We start from the raw sequence: 20,380 nt of genomic DNA, 5'->3' as shown, positions 1-20,380 counted from the left end.
CTACCCAACAGCGGGCTCACAGGCTAGAAGGGGGAGGCAGACAACAAAACAAAACATATTAACAAAATAAAATAAATAGAATAAATATGTACAAGTAAAATAAATAAATAAATAGAGTAATAAATATGTACAAACATATATACATATATACAGGTGCTGTGGGGAGGGGAAGGGGGTAAGGCAAGGGATGGGGAGGGGGAGGAGCGGGAAAGGAAGGAGGGGGCTCAGTCTGGGAAGGCCTCCTGGGGGAGGTGAGCTCTCAGTAGGGGTTTGAAGGGAGGAAGAGAGCTAGCTTGGCAGATGTGCGGAGGGAGGGCATTCCAGGCCAGGGGGAGGACATGGGCCGGGGGTCGATGGTGGGACAGGTGAGAACAAGGCACAGTGAGGAGGTTAGCAGCAGAGGAGCAGAGGGTGTGGGCTGGGCTGTAGAAGGAAAGAAGGGAGGTGAGGTAGGAGGGGGCGAGGTAATGGAGAGTCTTGAAGCTGAGAGTGAGGAGTTTTTGCCTGATGTGTAGGTTGATTGGTAGCCACTGGAGATTTTTGAGGAGGGGAGTAACATGCCCAGAGTGTTTCTGCACAAAGACGGTCTGGGCAGCAGCATGAAGTATAGATTGAAGTGGGGAGAGACAGGAGGATGGGAGATCAGAGAGGAGGCTGATGCAGTAATCCAGTAGGGATAGGATGAGCGACTGAATGAGCAGGGTAGCGGTTTGGATGGGGAGGAAGGGGCAGATCTTGGCGATGTTGCAGAGGTGAGACTGGCAGGTTTTGGTTACAGATTCGATGTGAGGGGTGAAAGAGAGAGCAGAGTCAAGGATGACACCAAGGTTGTGGGCTTGCGAGATGGGAAGGATGGTAGTGCCATCAACAGTGATGGGAAAGTCAGGGAGAGGGCAGGGTTTGGGAGGGAAGATAAGGAGTTCAGTCTTGGACATGTTGAGTTTTAGATGGCGGACAGACATCCAGATGGAGATGTCCTGAAGGCAGGAGACGGAGGAAGCCTGGAAGGAGGGAGAGAGAGCAGAGGCAGAGATGTAGATTTGGGTGTCATCAGCGTAGAGATGATAATTGAAGCCATGGGAGCAAATGAGTTCACCAAGTGAGTGAGTGTAGATAGAGAACAGAAGGGGACCAAGAACTGACCCTTAAGGAACTCGAGTCTCTGCCCTCGACTCTCTCCCATGCTGCTGCTGCCCAGCACAGGGGAGTTTTGAATTCTAGCAGATTGCCTTCCATTTGCTAGCCACAGCCCAATCTAGGAATGAAATGGATATGCTCTGCTTGACTCTCCCTCCCATAGTCAAGACTGGTAGAGTACTGGAACCTGGAAACTCTCCAGGTGTGACCCTGAGAAGGGTAAATACACACCTAAATTCATAAATATACATACACTTATACCCACACACTCACAAAAACTCACACACACACACACATCAGTAGATCAGACTGCTTTGCAAAATCAGCACAATTCTATGGATTAATGATAAGAATGAAGAAAATTGAGGTTATTTATGTACAAGTCTGGAGGCCTTCCCAGACTGAGCCTCCTCCTTCCTCTCCCCCTCCTCCCCCCTCCATCGCCCCCACCTTACCTCCTTCCCCTAATCACAGCACCTGTATATATGTATATATGTTTGTATGTATTTATTACTCTATTTATTTATTTAGTTTATTTGTGCATATTTATTCTATTTTATTTTGTTACTATGGTTTGTTTTGTTCTCTGTCTCCCCCTTCTAGACTGTGAGCCCACTGTTGGGGAGGGATCGTCTCTATGTGTTGCTAACTTGTACTTCCCAAGTACTTAGTACAGTGCTCTGCACACAGTAAGTGCTCAATAAATACGATTGAATGAATGAATGAAAAGCCTAGGAAGGTAAATTCTAGGAACAGACAAAGGTGTTCACTGATTAAACTGACCTTAATGTTCTCCCTGAATTCTGCCCCATTGGCAAGAATACATGAACAAAGAAGTGGAAAATGGAATCAAAATGACCGGTATGTCCTTGAAGATACTGACAGGTGGAGTTTGAGAAAAGCAAAATTTTTCCAAAAAAAATTTGTTTTCATTTTTCTTTTCAATTTTCTTGAGAACTTTTTATTGACATTTTTAAACAAGCATCACTTTGTCCCTTGCAAACTCAGTCCATAATTAGAATTCTACAGTTCCATTTTATGTACAAGGAAGCAGCTTGTCCTAGTGAATGGCCTGGAAGTCAGAAGGACCTGAGTTCTAATCCTGGCTCTGTGTGACCTCCAAAGTTTCCCTGTTCTCTGACACTGGAAACAGAAAGGAATTTTGTTTATGGTATTTGTTAAGCACTTACTATGTTCCAGGCACTGGTGTTGATATAAGCTAATCAGGTTGGACATAGTCCATGGACATGAGGCTCACAGTTTTAATCCCCATTTTACAGATGAGTTAACAAGCAGAGAGAAGTTAAGTGACTTGTCCAAGACCACACAGCAGACAGGAGGTGGAGCTGAAGAAGCCACTTCATGTCTCTGGGCATCTGTTATCTTATCTATAAAATGGGGCTTGAGACTACGAGCCCCACATGAGATGGGGACTGTGTCCAACTAGGTTTGCTTGTATCCACCCCACCACTTAGTACAATGCCTGGAGCATAATAATAATAATAATAATAATAATAATGATAATAATAATAATGTTGGTATTTGTTAAGTGCTTACTAGGTGCCAAGCACTGGTTTAAACGCTGGGGGGATACAAGGTAATCAAGGTTGTCCCACGTGGGGCTCACAGTCTTAATCCCCATTTTACGTATGAGGGAACTGAGGCACAGAGAAGTTATGTGACTTGCCCAAAGTCACACAGCTGACAAGTGGTGGACCGGGATTAGAACTCATGACCTCTGACTCCCAAGCCTTTGCTCGTTCCACTGAGTCATGCTGATTCTCCTAATAAGCCCTTAACAAATGCCATCATTATCATCATCATCAGAAGGTCAGAAGAAGTCATGATCTTTGCACTCCCAGGCCCATGCTCTCTCCACTGTGCCATGTTGTTGGACAGGGATTGTTTTGAACCTGACAAGCTTGTATCTACCCCACTGCTTAGTATAGTGCTTGGCATATAGTAAGTTCATGATAATCATAATCATAATAGTTATGGTACTTGTTAAGCACTTACTATGTTCTAAGCATTGGGGTAGATACAAGTTAATCAGGTTGGACAAATTGATTAACAAATAACATAATAAAGTTTCCTAGTGAGAGCGCTCATTAAATATAAATGAATGAATTCTTTTGATATATCTACTCTAAAAATAGCCTGCCATTGACTTTGTTCACTTTTTTCTTTCAAACACACTGGTTTTTCTGTTTTTATCTTGAAAACATACTGTTAATATGGTTAGAGCTGCTTACCCTATCTGTAAATTTAAAGTTCAGATTTTAGATACACTTCCATAATCCATATCTTCCTTCCTACCATAGAAATTCTGAGAAAGGATTCACAATGATATTTCTGCCAATTACTTACTTATAGCCTCTTCCAAGAGGACACACCCTTTAAGGGTGGGGATTAGGCTCTTCTCGGCAGAAGTTTCAACACTGTAATCATCCCTGATGAGGCTCTAGGTTGGCTTGATTTCTCCAGAGAATTTAGTAATTCAGAGAGAGGAAAGTTCCTTCTCCTGTAATACTCCTGGCTGTAATTGTTTTTCCAGCATTATACTTCATTGTATTTGTATCACCTCTAACATTTCAATCATAGAAGCCCACTAGTTCTGAATCATCTTTGAAATAGTTCTAGAAATACTTTAAGAATTTTGCAATCACCTTGTACAATACATTTAGACTGTGAGCCCTATGTGGACAGTGACTGTGTCTAACCTGATTACCTTGCTATCTATACCAGCTTAGTGCAAGTTTTGGACATAGTAAGTGCTTAACAAATATCACAGTATTAAGTATTGTAAGTCAAAATCCATGCTTCAGAAAAATCCACATTTCAGAGAAATGGCATGGCCTAGATAGAGAGAGCACTGCTCTGGGCATCAGAAGGACCTGAGTTCTAAATCCAGGTCCACCTCTTGTCTGCTGTGTGGTCTTGGGCAAGTCATTTAACTTCTCTGTGCTTGTTAACTCATCTTTAAAAAGAGGATTTAGACAGTGAGCCCCATTCCCTCCTAGACGGTGAGCCCATTGTTGGGCAGGGTCTGTCTCTATATGTTGCCAACTTGTACTTCCCAAGCGCTTAGTACGGTGCTCTGCACTCAGTAAGCACTCAATAAATACGATTGAATGAATGAATGAATGTCCATGGACTTTGTCCAACCTGATTAGCTTGTATCCACCCCAGTGCCTGGCACATAGTAAGCACCTAATACCATAAAAAGCAAAAGAAAAAAAAAAGAAAAGATTCATTTCTGTTTCCAGTGTCAGAGACCAGGGAAAGTTTAGAGGAAATGAAGTTGTTCCAATGGAGTCTTGTTAGTCCATAAACTGGAACATCAGTCAATCAATCAATCAATGAATGGTATTTATTGAGTGTTTCCTGGGTGCAAAACATTGTATTAATCAGTTGGGAGAGGATAATACATGAGAGTTGGTAGATACAATTCCTGCCCTCAAGGAACATATAGTCTACAGGAACATATGGGCTGGTTTTACATTATAGGAAAATACAATATAGAGCTCAAAAGATCTACATCACTCACCTAGGGGATGTTAGACATTTTCATAATCCAACATTATTCTTGGGAAATAGTGGAAAAGCCAATAGAGCAAAATCCAGACAGAGAACGGTGCCAAAGGGCCAGATGTGACAAGCAGCATCCTCAGTGCAACATGACTAATATCATCTCTGAACTGAGAACTTGGAAATGAACATTAGCATTAGTAATAAGGATCCCTGCCCACATGAAGTTTATAGCCACAATATGTCCTAGAAGCAAAGCCCCACGCAAAACCACACTGCAAAATAGAGCAAACCAAATTGTACAATTTCAGGCCAATAAACAAAGCTATCCATAATTTAATTAAATGTTTCCCCTCTACATCAAGTAGAAATTCCTCATCATTGAGAGGCAGCATAACCTGTGGAGAAAGCTTGGGTTTGGGAGTCAGGACCTGCATTCTAATCTAGCTCCAGCACTCACCAGCTGTGTGAACTTGGGAAAGTCCCTTAACTTTTCAGTGTCTCAGTTTCCTCTCCCTCCCCTTTATTCTGTGAGCCCTATGTTGGACAGGCATTATGTGATTATTTTGATTTTAACCCAATACTTAGTACAGTGCTTGGCAGATACCACTATTATTATTGTTAGTGTTAATGCTCTCCTTGAGGTTTCTCTAGTTACAACTCAGCATTCTTCATTTGCCATTCAACAGATAAGACTTTGCATTCCTCCCAAGCTAACCTTACAGTTGTACCTCACTCTCAACTCTCCTACCAGTGGCCCTTTGCTCACACTCTTCTCCGAGGAGGGAAACTCTTCCCTGGCAAATGCAACAAATCCTACTACTCCCCACTTCAAAGCCCTTCTGAACATCTTCCTCCTCCCCTGCTTCCCCTTCCTTCTCCTTCCCCTCTTCCTCTTCCTTCTCCTCCTTCTCAATCAATCAATTAATCAAATTTACTGAGTTCCTACTATGCACAGAGCACTGTACTTAACATTGGGGAGAGTATAATTTAACAATATAACAGGCGGTAGACACATTTCCTGTCCACTACAGGTTTTCAGTCTAGAGGAGGGAGACAGACATTGGTATAGATGAATAAATTACAGATATGAACTGAAGTGCTGTGGGGCGGGGTATGTGTGTGGGGGGAGATGGTAAATAAGGGAGCAAACAAATCAGGGTGATGCAGAAGGGAGTGGGAGAAGAGGAAATGAGAGCTTAGTCAGGGAAGGCCCCTTGGAGGAGATGTGCCTTCAATAAGGCTTTGAACTGGGGTAAGTAATTGTCAAATATGTAGGTAGGGCATAGCTGAGAGGTCATTGGTGACATAGATGAGATCGAGGTTGGCAATAGAGCAGTGAAGTATGAGGGCTGGGTTGTAGGAGTGTGTTGAGGTGAGGTAGGAGGGGGCAAGGTGATTGAGTGTTTTATAGCCAACAGTAAGGAGTTTCTATTTGATGCAGAGGTGGGCAACCTCTGGAGGTACCTGATGAGTGGGGAAATGTGGACTGAACGTTTTTGTAGGGAAGTGGTCTGGGCAGCAGAGTGAGGTACAGACTGTATTGTGGAGGGACAGGAGGCAGGGAGATCATCCAGGAGACTGAGACAGAAATCAAGGAGGGGTAGGATATGTGTTTGGATTAACGTGGTAACAACTTGGGTGCAAAGGAAAGGACAGATTTTAGAGATGTTGTGAAGACTGAACCGACAGAATTTAGTGATAGATTGAATACATAGGTTGAATGATAGAGGAGTCAAGGGTAGCACTCCTACAGTGATGGAAAAGTAACAGGCAGGGCAGGGTTTCGGTGGGGAGATAAGTAGTTCGGTTTTGGACATGTTAAGCTTGAGCTGATGTACATCTAAGTGGAGATATCTCGAATTTAGGAGAAAATGCGAGACTGCAGAGAGGCAGAGAGATCAGGGTTTGAGATGTAGATTTGGGTATCATGTGCATAGAGGAGGTAAGTTGAAGCCACGGGAGCAAATAAGTTCTCCAAGTGAGTGGGTGTAGATGGAAAATAGAAGGGGATCTAGTAATAATAATAATAATAGTAATGGCGTTTATTAAGCACTTACTAAGTGCAAAGCACTGTTCTAAGTGCTGGGGAGGTTACAAGGTGATCAGGTTGTCCCCGGGGGGGCTCACAGTCTTCATCCCCATTTTACAGATGAGGTAACTGAGGCACAGAGAAGTTAAGTGACTTGCCCAAAGTCACACAGCTGACAGTTGGCAGAGCCGGGATTTGAACCCATGACCTCTGACTCCAAAGCCCGTGCTCTTTCCACTGAACCACGCTGCTTCTCTAACCTTGAGAGCCTTTGAGCAACTGCCACAATTAAGGGGTAAGAGTCAGAGGAGGAGCCCATGAAAGAGATTAAGGGTGAATGGCCAGAGAGATAGGAAGAGAAGCCAGAGAGGACAATATGAGTGAAGCTGAGGTTGTATGATGGTTCCTGGAAAAGAGGGTGGTCCACAGTGTTGAAGGCAACTGAGACGTCAAGGAGGATTAGGATGGAGTAGATGCAGGTGGATTTGGAAGGAAGGAGATCATTTGTGAACCTTGAGCGGGCAGTTTCTGGGAAGTGAAGGGATTGGAAAGAAGATTGGAGATGGTCAAGGGGTGAATTGGAGGACAGGAACTTGAGGCAGCTCTTGTAGACAACTCACTCAAGGATTTTGGAGTGGAATGGGAAGAGCAAAGTAAGGTGATATCTAGAGGGAGCCATGGGGCCAAGGTGGGGGGGATATGAAGAGGGAGGATCAGAGGAAAGATATGGGAAAGAGATTCGTGGCAAGAAAAATGAGATCAAGGTACTGTGAGTAGTTTATCAGTATTAGAGCAAAGTGTATGGGCTGGGGTTTAGTAGGAAATCAATAACCTGAGGTACGAGGAGGAGCTGATTGAGTGCCTTAGAGCAGAGGGTGGTTTTTCTGTTTGTTGTGGAATTTCTGTTTGGTTCTGTAGGTTCTACGTTCACAATTTCCTTAGAATCCACCCCTTCTTTCCAAGAAAACTGCTTCCATGCTGATTATAATAATAATAATGATGATGATATTTGTTAAGCGCTTACTATGTGCCAAGCACTGATCTAAGCACTGGGATAGATAGAAGGTAATTAGGTTGCCCCATGTGGGGCTTATAGTCTTCATCCCCGTTTTGCAGATGGGGGAACTGAGGCAGAGAGAAGCTAAGTGATAGGAGAGTGAGGGTCCCATCCTGCTGGACACTTATGGGGCTGAAGCCAGGCACTTCACCATGGGTATGTAACGAATGAATGGATTCCTCCCAAATGAGAAAATACTCGTGGGTGGGAGCCAGGGGCTTTCCCATGGGTTTGTAACTCCGGAGATTCCTCCTTAGTGGGAAGTGCACATGAGGGCAAACAAACTGTAAGGGAATTCTGCCTGGGTGAGACCTGGGGGTTCTGCCACATGTGAGTAATGCATATGTGTGTTCCTCCTATTAGGAAAGCTCTAATATTACTAATTGATTACATTCCTCCTGAAAGGGAAATTCATTCAATCCATTACGCCTAAACAGTTCATTCAATTCACCTCGTGGAATAAATTTTATATAAAACTCAGGCTTTCCATCCCTGCCCCCCCCCCCCCCCGACGTTGATTACTGAACGAACCCGTCCCTGGATGATGGATAACAAGTGACTTGCCCAAAGTCACAGCTGACAGTGGTGGAGTCAGGATTAGAACCTCTGCCTCCCAAGCCCAGGCTCTTGCCACTAAGCCACTCTGTTTCCAATCACTTGTCATATGTTACTACAACTGTTGCAACAGCCTCCTCTCTGACCTCCCTGCCCGCATCCTCGGTACCCTCCAGTCCAAACTTGACTCTCCCCCCGGAACAATTTTCTAAATAAAAATTTTTTTTTGCAAGTCTCCCCACCCCTCAAAAACTTCTGATTGCTGCCCATCTATACCCACACCAGTCATCAACTCCTTACCATCAGCTTTAGTTCATTCATTCATTCAATTGTATTTATTGAGCGCTTACTGTGTGCAGAGCACTGTACTAAGCACTTGGGAAGTACAAGTTGGCAACATTGAGAGACAGTCCCTACCCAACAGTGGGCTCACAGTCTAGAAGGGGGAAGGCAATCAATCAGCTCTCCCCATCATACCTAACCTCACTCCTCTCTCACTACAACTCAGCCCACACAATTTACTCCTGTAACACTGAACTACTTACTGAATCTCAGTTTCTTCTCTCTTGCTTTGCACACAGTCTCCCTCCTGCCCAGATCTCCCTAACCCTCCATATTTGACAGACCACCACTCTTCCCATCTTCAAAACCCTACTAAAACCATATTTCCTCCAAGAGGCTTCATGACCAACCTCTCATTTCCATGTTCTATTGGCCTCCCTTTCCTCATTGAGCATGCCTTTAGCACTATGATACTCAACCCATCCCCATTCCCATTAATTCTTTCAATCGTATTTATTGTGGACTTACTGTGTGCAGAGCGTTGTACTAAGTGCTTGGGAAGTACAAGTTAGCTGCATATAGAGATGGTCCTTATCGAACAATGGGCTCATAGTCTAGAAGGGGGAGACAGACAACAAAACAAAGCATGTGGACAGGTGTCAAGTCATCAGAACAAAAAGAATTAAAGCTAAATGCACATCATTAACGAAATAAATAAAATATACACGTGTGCATATTCTTAAACTCTGCTGTTTCTCTTATATGTCATTTCTTTTGCTGTCTGACTCTCTCGCTGTTAGCTCCTTGAAGGCAGCGATCACATATACTAAATCTGCGATAGTGTACCCTCTGAAGTGGTTGCTCTGCACACTGATTGTTTGATTTGTTGGAGTTAAACTCTGTGAGGAGGAAGCTTGTGTCAGGAAATGGCAGGCCCTAGGATAGTTTCTCCCGTCACTTCTAGCCAGGGACCTGGGCTTTCCCTGAACAATGAGTTACATGGGGGAGGGGCACACGTCTGTCCTGCTTACCTCAGCACTCCGTTCCCCTGATACCTCATTTATTGAGCCAGAGTCAGGTCAAAACTGCAGTGAGCTCTTGGCGGAGGAAGCCAAGGAGTCCCAAACCATTGTTCACCTCCTTCCTTCTCACAGTCCTCCTCACAGTGTGCTGGCCACTCTAATCCCACCACTGCCATGGCACTTTTTGAATGGGGCTGCTAGCCAGGAAGACAGCAGAACACTAAGAACAGAGTACTCAATCAAGAGACAGTAGCGTGAACTCTCTATCATCCCATTAAACCTAACTTCCAGGGCCCAATGCAGGAGAGATGCTGCCCCACTCCCCATGCTACTGAAACTTCTATAGGTCCCTGCTCCAGCTAGGATGGAGTCCAACAGTGGCAGCACTGTGGTCCGTCTCCCACTGCCCTGCACCTGAACTCCAGGCCCACTGCACAGGAACCAGATGGGCCCGCCCCCATTCATTCATTAATTCAATCATATTTATTGAGTGCTTACTGCATGCAGGGCACTGTACTAAGCGCTTGGGAAGTACATGTTGGCAAAATATAGAGATGGTCCCTACCCAACAATGGGCTCACAGTCTAGAGGGGGGAGACAGGCAGCAAAACAAAACATGTGGACAGGTGTCAAGTCCTCAGAACAAATAGAATTAAAGCTAAATGCACACCATTAACAAAATAAATAGAATAGTAAATATGTACAAGTAAAATAAACAGAGTAATAAATCTGTACAAACATATATAGAGGTGCTGTGGGGAGGGGAAGGAGGTAGGGTGGGGGGATGGGGAGGAGGAGAGGAAAAAGGGGGCTCAGTCTGGGAAGGCCTCTTGGAGAAGGTGTGCTCTCAGTAGGGCTTTGAAGGAAGGAAGAGAGCTAGCTTGGCAGATGTGTGGAGGGAGGGCATTCCAGTCCAGACGGGGGATGTGGGCCGGGGGTTGATGGCGGGACAGGCGAGAATGAGGTACAGTGAGGAGGTTAGTGGCAGAGGAGCGGAGGATGTGGGCTGGGCTGTAGAAGGAGAGAAGGGAGGTGACGTAGGAGGGGGCGAGGTGATGGACAGCCTTGAAGCCTAGCATGAGGAGTTTAACTGGAACTCCCATCAGTCCCCATTCCAACCAGGGAAAGACACCAGCAGAAGCGGTGTAAGGCCTTTTCAACTTTAAGGAGGTTGGGAGCGCCAGGACTATGTCGGCAGTTGGGACTTCAGTGACTGTCTCAACCAGAGAGAGCTTGCAGTCCTGCTGCATCTGTCACATTTATTGTCCTTCTGCCGTCTGTATTTTCATTTAGTCTTTCCTCACGTGCCTGTCACCAACTCCTTCCGCCCATAATAACTCTTAGATTTTGAGCCCCAACTCCGTATTTTTCCCAGCATTCAGTGCAGTGTTTTTCACACAGTAAGCATTGACTTCATGCTGCTACTGCTACTATTACCTAAATTACATCAGTCCAAACCATCCTGACCTCTTATAATAATGATGGCATTTATTAAGCCCTTACTATGTGCAAAGCTCTGTTCTGAGCGCTGGGGAGATTACAAGGTGATCAGGTTGTCCCACAGGGGGGACTCACAGTCAATTCCCATTTTACAGATGAGGTAACTGAGGCACAGAGAAGTTAAGTGACTTGCCCAAAGTCACCCAGCTGACAACTGGCAGAGCTGGGATTTGAACACATGACCACTGGCACCAAAGCTCTTGCTCTTTCCACTGAGCCACTCCACATCTCTTATGCATTCATACCCATCCTCAACACAGTTGTATGTATATTCAATTGTACATTCACGTATCTCAAAAAGTACCTCAAAAATCTCCAGTGGCTACCAATCAACCTATGTATCAGGCAGAAACTCCTCAGCCTCAGCTTCAAGGCTTTCCATCACTTCGTCCCCTCCTACTTCACCTCCCTTTTCTCCTTCTACAGCCCAGCCCGCACCCTCTGCTCCTTGGCTGCTAATCTCCTCACCGTCCCTCGTTCTCGCCTGTCCTGCCGTCAACCCCCAGCCCACGTCCTCCCCATGGCCCGGAATGCCCTCCCTCTGCTCATCCGCCAAGCTAGCTCTCTTCCTCCCTTCAAGGCCCTCTGAGAGCTCATCTCCTCCAGGAGGCCTTCCCAGACTGAGCCCCCTCCTTCCTCTCCCCCTCCTCCCCCTCTACATCCCCCTGCCTTACTTCCTTCCCTTCCCCACAGCACCCGTATATACGTATATATGTTTGTACGTATTTATTACTCTATTCATTCATTTATTTTTCTTGTACATTTTTATTCTATTTATTTTATTTTGTTAATATGTTTTGTTTTGTTCTCTGTCTCCCCCTTCTAGACTGTGAGCCCACTGTTGGGTAGGGACCATCTCTATATGTTACCAACTTGTACTTCTCAAGCACTTAGTACAGTGCTCTGCACACAATAAGCACTCAATAAATACAATTTTATGAATGAATGAATGAATGAAGTATTTATTCGAATATTTCAAACCATTATTTCCAGTATAATTCTATATGAAACTGTCCACCAGTAGACACATTAGAGACATTTATTCATTCATTCATTTATTTATTCATTCATTCAAGCATATTTATTGAGCACTTACTGTATACAGAACACTGTACTAAGCGCTTGGGAAGTGCAAATTGGCAAGAGATAGAGATGGTCCCCACCCAACCACAGGCTCACAGTCTAGAAGTGGGAAACAGACAACAAAACAAAACAAGTAGACAGGTGTCAATACCATCAGAATAAATAGAATTATAGCTAAATACTTGTATTTATTGAGTGCTCACCATGGGCGGAACACTGTACTAAGCACTAGGAAAATAAAGTTCGGCCACAGATAGAGGCAATCCCTACCCAACAGGTTCACAGTCTAGACGGGGGAGACAGACAACAGAACAAAACAAGTAGATAGGCATCAATAGCATCAACATAAATAAATAGAATTATAGGTACATACACATAATTAATTAATTAATTAATTCAGTCATCTAATCATATTTATTCAGCGCTTACTGTGTGCAGAGCACTGAACTAAGCGCTTGGGAAGTAAAGTCGGCAACATATAGAGACGGTCCCTACCCAACAACGGGCTCACAGTCTAAAAGGGGGAGACAGACAACAAAACGAAACATGTGGACAGGTGTCAAGTCATCAGAATAAATAGAAATAAAGCTAGAAGCACATCATTAAGAAAATAAACAGAATAGTAAATATGTACAAGTAAAATGAATAGAGTAATAAATCTGTGCAAATATATATATGAACGGGGCCTGTGGTTCGAGCCGTGCCTGGGCGTCATGGGGGCTGTGCCTCTGCTTACCACCTTCTCCCTGCTGCTGGCCCTGCCCTCCACCTCCTGGGTGCAGGAGGTTCCCGCCACCGATCCGGGCACCATCCGACCCAACCTCCTGGGCGGCCGGCGGGACCTGGCCGTCACCGACCCGGAGGTGCAGAAGCTGGCCCACGACGTCCTGACCAAGTACAACCAGGCCAGCGACAGGCTCTACTATTTCAGACCGGTCAAAGTGCTCAAGACCCAGAGCCCGCTGGTGGCCGGTGTCAAATACTACTTGACGGTGGAGCTGGGGCACACATCCTGTCTGAAGAACCAAGTCTTTGAGAACCATATGGATCTCACCACCTGTCCCTTCGCCCTGGGCTCGGACCAGGGGAACGCACTCCAGGATCCCCTGACTTCGAGGGAATCGCGGGTGGTGGATCAATGGAGATCACATTCCTCTTCTCCCTTCCAACCCCCAAGACTGTACGCTCCTTGTGACTGACCTGGTGATGTATCTGCTCCAATGCTTGGCACCTAATGAGGGAACTGAGGCACAGAGGAATGAAGTGCCTTGCCCAAGGTCACCCAGCTGACAAGTGGCGGAACTGGGATTCGAACCCATGACCTCTGACTCCCAAGCCAGGGCTCTTTCCACTGAGCCACACTGCTTCTCAAGAGACTGAATGAATGAATTGTACGTATTTATTACTCTGTTTATTTTACTTGTACATATTTATTCCATTTATTTTATTATGTTAATATGTTTTGTTTTGTTGTCTGTCTCCTCCTTCTAGACTGTGAGCCTGCTGTTGGGTAGGGACCATCTCTCTATGTTGCCAACTTGTACTTCTCAAGCACTTAGTACAGTGCTCTGCACACAGTAAGCATGCAATAAATACGATTGAATGAATGGATGAAATACAAGTGCTGTGGGGAGGGGAAGGAGATAGGGCAGAGGTGGGGATGGAAAGGAGGAGAGGAAAAAGGGGGCTCAGTCTGGGAAGGCTTCCTGGAGGAGGTGAGCTCTCAGTAGGGCTTTGAAGGAGGAAGAGAGCTAGTTTGATTAATGTGTGGAGGGAGGGCATTCCAAGTCAGGAGTAGGCCGTGGGCCTTGGGTTGATAGCAGGACAAGCGAGAGCGAGGCACAGGGAGGAGATTAGCAGCAGAGGAGCGGAGGGTGCGGGCTGGGCTGTAGAAGGAGAGAAGGGAAGTGAGGTAGGAGGGGGCAAGGTGATGGAGAGCCTTGAAGCCGAGAGTGAGGAATTAATAAAATCAATAGAATGATAAATACGTACATATACAGAGAAGCAGCATGGCCTAGGGCAAGAGAGCAGGTTTGGGAGTCAGGGGTCATGGGTTCTAATCCTGCCTCTGCCACTTATCAGCTGTGTGACTTTGGGTCCGTCACTTCACTTCTCTGGGCCTCGGAGACCTCATCTTTAAAAGGGGGATGAAGTCTGTGAGCCCCACGTGGGACAACCTGATTCCCTTCTGTCTCCTCCAGCACTTAGAACAGTGCTGGGCACATAGTAAGTGCTTAACAAATACTATTATTGTTATTATTATTATTATTATATACACAAGGACTTCAGGGCGGGGAAGGGGGTAGAGCAGAGGGAGGTTGTCGGGGCAATGGGGAGGGAGGAGCAGAGGACCCCCAAAAAACAAACACACACACACACACACACACACACACACACACACACACACACACACACACAGAGACATACACCCCCCCCCCCCCCACACACACACACGCAATCTCAATCAGCTCCGCGTTGGACAGCCAACCAGTGTGTGGAAAATTGCATAGATTTTCATCCAGGGAACATAGAAAACGTTGATATTCAAGCTCAGTGGAAGTCAATTGCCTACTCTCTCTGGTATGAGTGTGGGGGGTAAGAAATGCAATTATCCTGTTCTGTGAATGTGTGATCTCTGTAATCTTAATAAGAGCTGGCTTTTATCACTGGAACTGGAATTTCTGGCATCATTCTTGAGTCCTTAGTATAGGGTTCTGCCCACGATAGGCACTTAATAAATACTGATGGTGCTGAGGGTTCCTATGTGATTTTTCTTAAATAAAATTAGACAGCATCTAATTTTGTGCTTTTACTTTGTTTTCCAAGTCTCAGCAATTCATCCAAACTGCCTCCACCACCAAAATTCAGGTGTATATGCATCATAGACTTTAGGGTCATGGTTAAGCTAAGCTGTTTTTGCCAAGTGAGATAAGATGCACCTGTGAGTACCCCGAAAATAGTTTGGGTGTGTGTTAAGTGCTTACCAGATGCCAACACTGAACTAAGCTTTTGGGGTAGATGAAAGATAATTAGGTTAGACATAGTCCCTCTGCATTAAGAGGCTCACAATCCAAAGGAAGGGAGAACAGGTATTGAATCCTCATTTTACAGATGAGAAAACTGAGGCACAGAGAAGTTAAGTGCTCTGCACACAGTAAGTTCTCAAAAATTACAACTGATTGACTAAGGGAATTGTCCAACGTCAAACAGCAAACAAATGGCAGAGTCGAGATTACTACAGAGGCCTCTTGACTTACAGGCCCTTGCTCTTTCTACTAGGGCACGGTGCTTCTCAAAATCAAACTAAACTTCTAATTGAGGACTGTGGCATCTTGGAGACCCTGTGCTTTCCATTGGGATTACTTCCTGTCAATGCCAGGAAGCAGAGCAAACCCTCTGGAACACCTCTAGCAGCCTCCCTTCAACGTGGACTTGGGCTAGCTCCAAGGATCAATTGATAGCCAAACCAAATATTTCATGGTGCAGCACCTAGGCCATTGAAATGGAGCAGAGGGGAGGAAAGGGTTTTGAACCTTCAAATAGAACACTGTTAGAAATGAGTCCTTCCGTCAATGTGGCCTCAATTATCAAACCAGAGGGCTTGAAGAAACCACTGGTAACTACGTATTTTAAATAAAAAGATGGGAAATTTGAATCTTATAAAGAGTCCAGGGCCATTGTTAGTACCAAGTTTAGGAATGTAAACTCTCTGTCACCTATTGTTTGTAGTTGGACTCGTGGGAAGGGAATGTTTCTGTTTATTGTTATATCGTTATAATGTTCTCTCCCAAGAGCTTAGTACAGGGCTCTGCAGACAGTAGGCACTCACTAAATACAGCTGAATGATTAGTTCATTAGTTCACCTAATAATGAATGTAGTTGGACACCTTCATCTGGAATTCCCAGATCCAGGGGCTAATCATAATGCCAGTTTTAGAGGAATTCATGAGCAGAGATCTAGGAAGGCTGAGCAACTGGTCTTCAAAACCTGAGCAACTCAAGGTGATCTATGTCATTCGTTCCTGGGGAAACATTATTCAAGGTTTAGCTCTCTTGCCCTGGCCCCTTGAACCTTCCTCCTGCTCTGAAGACTGCCAAGAAACACACTCCTGAGGGGTTGTTTCTAACACTGAAAAGCTACACCAACAAAACCTTCACCCTAAGCACATGGGAATTCAAAATGAAGACAAGCAGCGTGGCCTAGTGGATAAGGCATAGGCCTGGGAATCAGAGGATATGGGTTTTAATCCTTCCTCTGACACCTGTCTGCTGTGTGACCTTGGGCAAGTCACTTCAGTTCCTCTTTTACTTCATCTGAAAAGGGTGGATTAAGACTGTGAGCCCCAAGTTGGGCAGTATCCAACCTGATTAGCTTGTTATCTAACCCAGAGTTTAGTACAATGCCTGTCATATAGTAAGCACTTTACAAATGCCATTAAAAAAGATGAGAGCTTAGTCCTTAAATCCAAAAATCAGTTGAAAAAATAAAATTTGCTTTCGAAAATGGGGGTCTGTGGCATACATTGACAACAGTTTAGAGTGGATCTATGAAATTTAATCTATTTCACAGATTGTCATGAGAGTGTTTTAGAAAGAGGGAAAAGTGACAATCCCCTCTCCCCCTTCGGCTCCTTCCCCTAGGATGGTTTGGAATACTCTGGGAGGGCAATGGCTATTGGCAGGGAACCATATAGGGAGAAAATTTCACCTTCTTTGGAGGTGGAACCTAACAGTCCCGAGACTCTGAGACTCAGCCAGAGAAGATAGAAGATCTATATGTGGTAATTCATTTCTCTCCACCTTAGCCACATCTGGGTAACAAGGAAACTAGAGAGGGTTGTAGTCTAACTATAAAATTCCTTTTTTAATGGTATTTCTTAAACGCTTACAATGTGTCAGGCACAGCATATTGGATACAACATGGGCCTGACAGTCGGAAGATCACAGGTTCAAATCCCAGCTCTGCCACTTGTCTGCTGTGATCCTGGGCAAGTCACTTCACTTCTCTGTGCCTCACTTATCTCATCTGTAAAATGGGACGTGAGACTCTGAGCCCCATGTGATCAGAGACTGTGTCCAACTTGATTTGCTTGTATCCTCCCCAGAGCTTAGTACAGTGCCTGGCACATAGTAAGTGCTTAACAAATACCATCATCATCATCATCTCACTAAACGAAGCACTGCAGTAGATACATGCTAATCAGGTTGGACACAGTCTCTGTCCCACTTAGGCTCACAGTCTTAATCCCCATTTTACAGATGAAGTAACTGAGTCACAGAAAAGTTAGGTAACTCGTCCAAGATCATACAGCAGACATGTGGTGCCCCTGGGATTAGACCCAGATCCTCTAAATCCCAGGCCCATGTTCTTACCACTAGACACACTGCTTCTCTGCATCTCTGTTTCCTTATGCACAGGGCTAGTGTCTACAAACTCTCAAACCAAACACTTAGTACCCTGCTCTGTTCACAATAAATGCTCAATAAATACTAGAATTATTTAATTGGTTGGGTTAATTTAATTTGGGGGTTATTTAAGATCAAACCCTGTTTCCTGGTCTTTTTCCCAAGCAGAGATCTCAGGCAGCCATGTGGACCATCCACAGGTTAATCAGATCCTTCACTTAGCCCTGACAGTCTAAAAACTCAGTGGCTTTGAACCTGGTCTTTAGTATTTTCTGTTGTGATGTTTCCCATTTGTGCTACTCTTTAAATGATCTAATTTAAGGGTCCGATTCAGTTTTGGCTACCGCTCCCAAAACAAAACTCTCAACTGGATCCTGGATACAGTTCTTAAATTCCTTATCTTTCTACAGTAGTTCTAAATTCAGGATGGCTAACTCTTACCCTCATTTGTGGTTATACAGTATATAACATTATACATATAGTATATGGAGCCCAAATTTTGATCCAACAAGAAAAAAAGAACATCATCAGAGATGAATGCAGTATGGCAAAATTCATTTGGTGATGTGATGATGATGACATTTGTTAAGCACTTAGTATGTGCCAAGCACTGTTCTAAGCACTGTGGTAATCAGGTTTTTCCTACATGGGGCTTACAGTCTTAATCCCCATTTTACAGATGAGGTAACTGAGCCACAGACAGGTTACGTGACTTGCCCAAAGTCACACAGCTGACAAGTGGTGGAGGCAGGATTAGAACTCATGACCTCTGACTCCCTCGCCCGTGCTCTTTCCACTGAGGCACGCTGCTTCTCTGAAATGTGCTGAAATGTTCTGGACACAGCATTCCTATCATACCTGATCTGTTTTTCCCTGTCTTAGATCAGGACCATGAGCCTCCCTGTCCCTCATTATCCCACCTTCCCACAGCTCTTGGAAACCAGTTCACGTCCACCCTCCTTTCAACAAGTTTTCCCAGTGACTGGAGCCCCAGTTACTGCCCCTACTTCATAGCTTTTTAGTTTTATTATTTTCTCCAGTAGAGAAAGTATTGTCTGGGGTGCAAGAGTGGTAAAACTATACTTTGTATTCTTTCCCAGGGCTTAGTACAATGCCCAGTAAACACTTAATAAATACTGTTTATTATTACTAAATGCTGTCAAGTCATTTTCAATTCATAGACTCTCCATGGATATACTTTCTCCAGAACGTCCTGTCCTCTACCGTAATCCACAACCTTTATAATGGTTCTTCCATTATTGTTTTTATGGTCTCTATCCATATGTGTCCTTTTGCTAGCATATGGACTTTTCCTAGCATTAGTGCCTTCTCCAAAGAATTAGTCCTCTTGATTATGTGTCCAAATTAGGCTAGTCTAAGTTGTGTTATTTGGCCTTCCAAAGACCACTTTGGTTTTATTTGCTCCAAACTCCATTTGCAGTCCATTGTATTCACCTGGATTATCTTTCTCCAGAAAAATTCTGGGTATGTCACCCTCCTCCTCAAAAATCTCCAGTAGTTGCCTATCAACCTCTATCAAGTGAAAACTCCTTATTTCTGGCTTCAAAGCTCTCCTTGTCCCCTCTTACCTCATCTCCCTTCTCTCCTTCTACATCCCAGCCCACACACTCTGCTCCTCTGGTGCTAACCTTCTCACTGTGCCTTTTTCGCACCTGTCCTGCTGTTGACCCCTGACCTACATGCTACCTCTGTCCTGGAACACCCTCCCTCCTCAAATCCACTAAACTAGCACACTTTCCCCCTTCAAAGCCCTACTGAAGGCTCACCTCCTCCAAGAGGCCTTCCCAGACTAAGCCCCCCTTTTCCTCAGCTCCCCATCCCTCAGCATTGCCCCAACTTACTCCCTTTGCTTTATTCCCCCTCCCCACCCAACAGCACTTGTGCACATATCTATAATTCTATTTATTTATGTTGGTGCCTGTTTACTTGTTTAGATGTCTGTCTCCCCCCACCCCCCGCTAGACTGTAAGCCCAATGTGGGCAGGGATTGTCTCTCTTTAGTTGCTGAGTTGTACTTCCCAAGCGCTTAGTACAGTGTTATGTACACAGTAAGTGCTGTATAAATACGATTTTATGAATGAGTAAATGAATGACTGAATGAATGAATTCACAAAAGCCTTCTCCAACACCACATTTCAAAAGAATCGATGTCTTTCTCTCTTGTTTTTTCACCATCCCGCTTTCAGAGTCACACAAATCATAATAATAATAATAATAATAATAATAATAATAATAATAATAATAATGTTGGTATTTGTCAAGTGCTTACTATGTCCCAAGCACTGTTCTAAGTGCTGGGGTAGATACAAGGTAATCAGGTTGTCCTATGTGGGGCTCACATGGACTATCTTTCTTAATCCCCATTTTACACATGTGGTAACTGAGGCGCAGAGAAGTTAAGTGACTTGCACAAGGTCACACAGCTGAAAAGTGGTGGAGCCAGGTTTAGCACTCACGACTTCTGACTCTCCAGCCCGTGTTCTTTCCACTAAGCCACGGTGCTTCTCTATTGTAACTGAAAATACCATAGAGTTGACAATTTGTATTTCATTTCATTCATGCAATCATATTTATTGAGCGCTTACTGGGTGCAGAGCACTGTACTAAGTGCTTATTTTCGTGGCAATTGTTCTGTCAGCACATTTCATGACTTTTTCCAGGCTCTTCCTAGCAAGTCTTCCTAACATTAATCTTCAGCGTATTTCTTGGCTACTAGTTGCTTTATTATTGATTATTGATCCCAGGAGAGAAAAATTG

The 20,380-nt window shown here is 44.5% G+C and overlaps 1 protein-coding gene across 1 annotated transcript; it reads left to right on the top strand.

Moving 5' to 3' along the window:
• Positions 1–12,909: 12,909 nt before the first annotated feature.
• On the top strand, positions 12,910–18,015 carry LOC119932093 (cystatin-C-like). The gene is made up of 3 exons (XM_038750905.1): positions 12,910–13,323; positions 17,768–17,802; positions 17,925–18,015. Exons 1-3 carry the CDS (start codon positions 12,910–12,912, stop codon positions 18,013–18,015), a joined length of 540 nt encoding a protein of 179 aa, XP_038606833.1.
• Positions 18,016–20,380: the final 2,365 nt, after the last annotated feature.

The sequence above is a fragment of the Tachyglossus aculeatus genome, chromosome 9, assembly GCF_015852505.1.
Source record: "Tachyglossus aculeatus isolate mTacAcu1 chromosome 9, mTacAcu1.pri, whole genome shotgun sequence".
Taxonomy (NCBI): domain Eukaryota; kingdom Metazoa; phylum Chordata; class Mammalia; order Monotremata; family Tachyglossidae; genus Tachyglossus; species Tachyglossus aculeatus.
The sequence above is the reverse complement of the archived record's forward strand: the minus strand, read 5'-3'. Positions and strand labels throughout refer to the sequence as shown.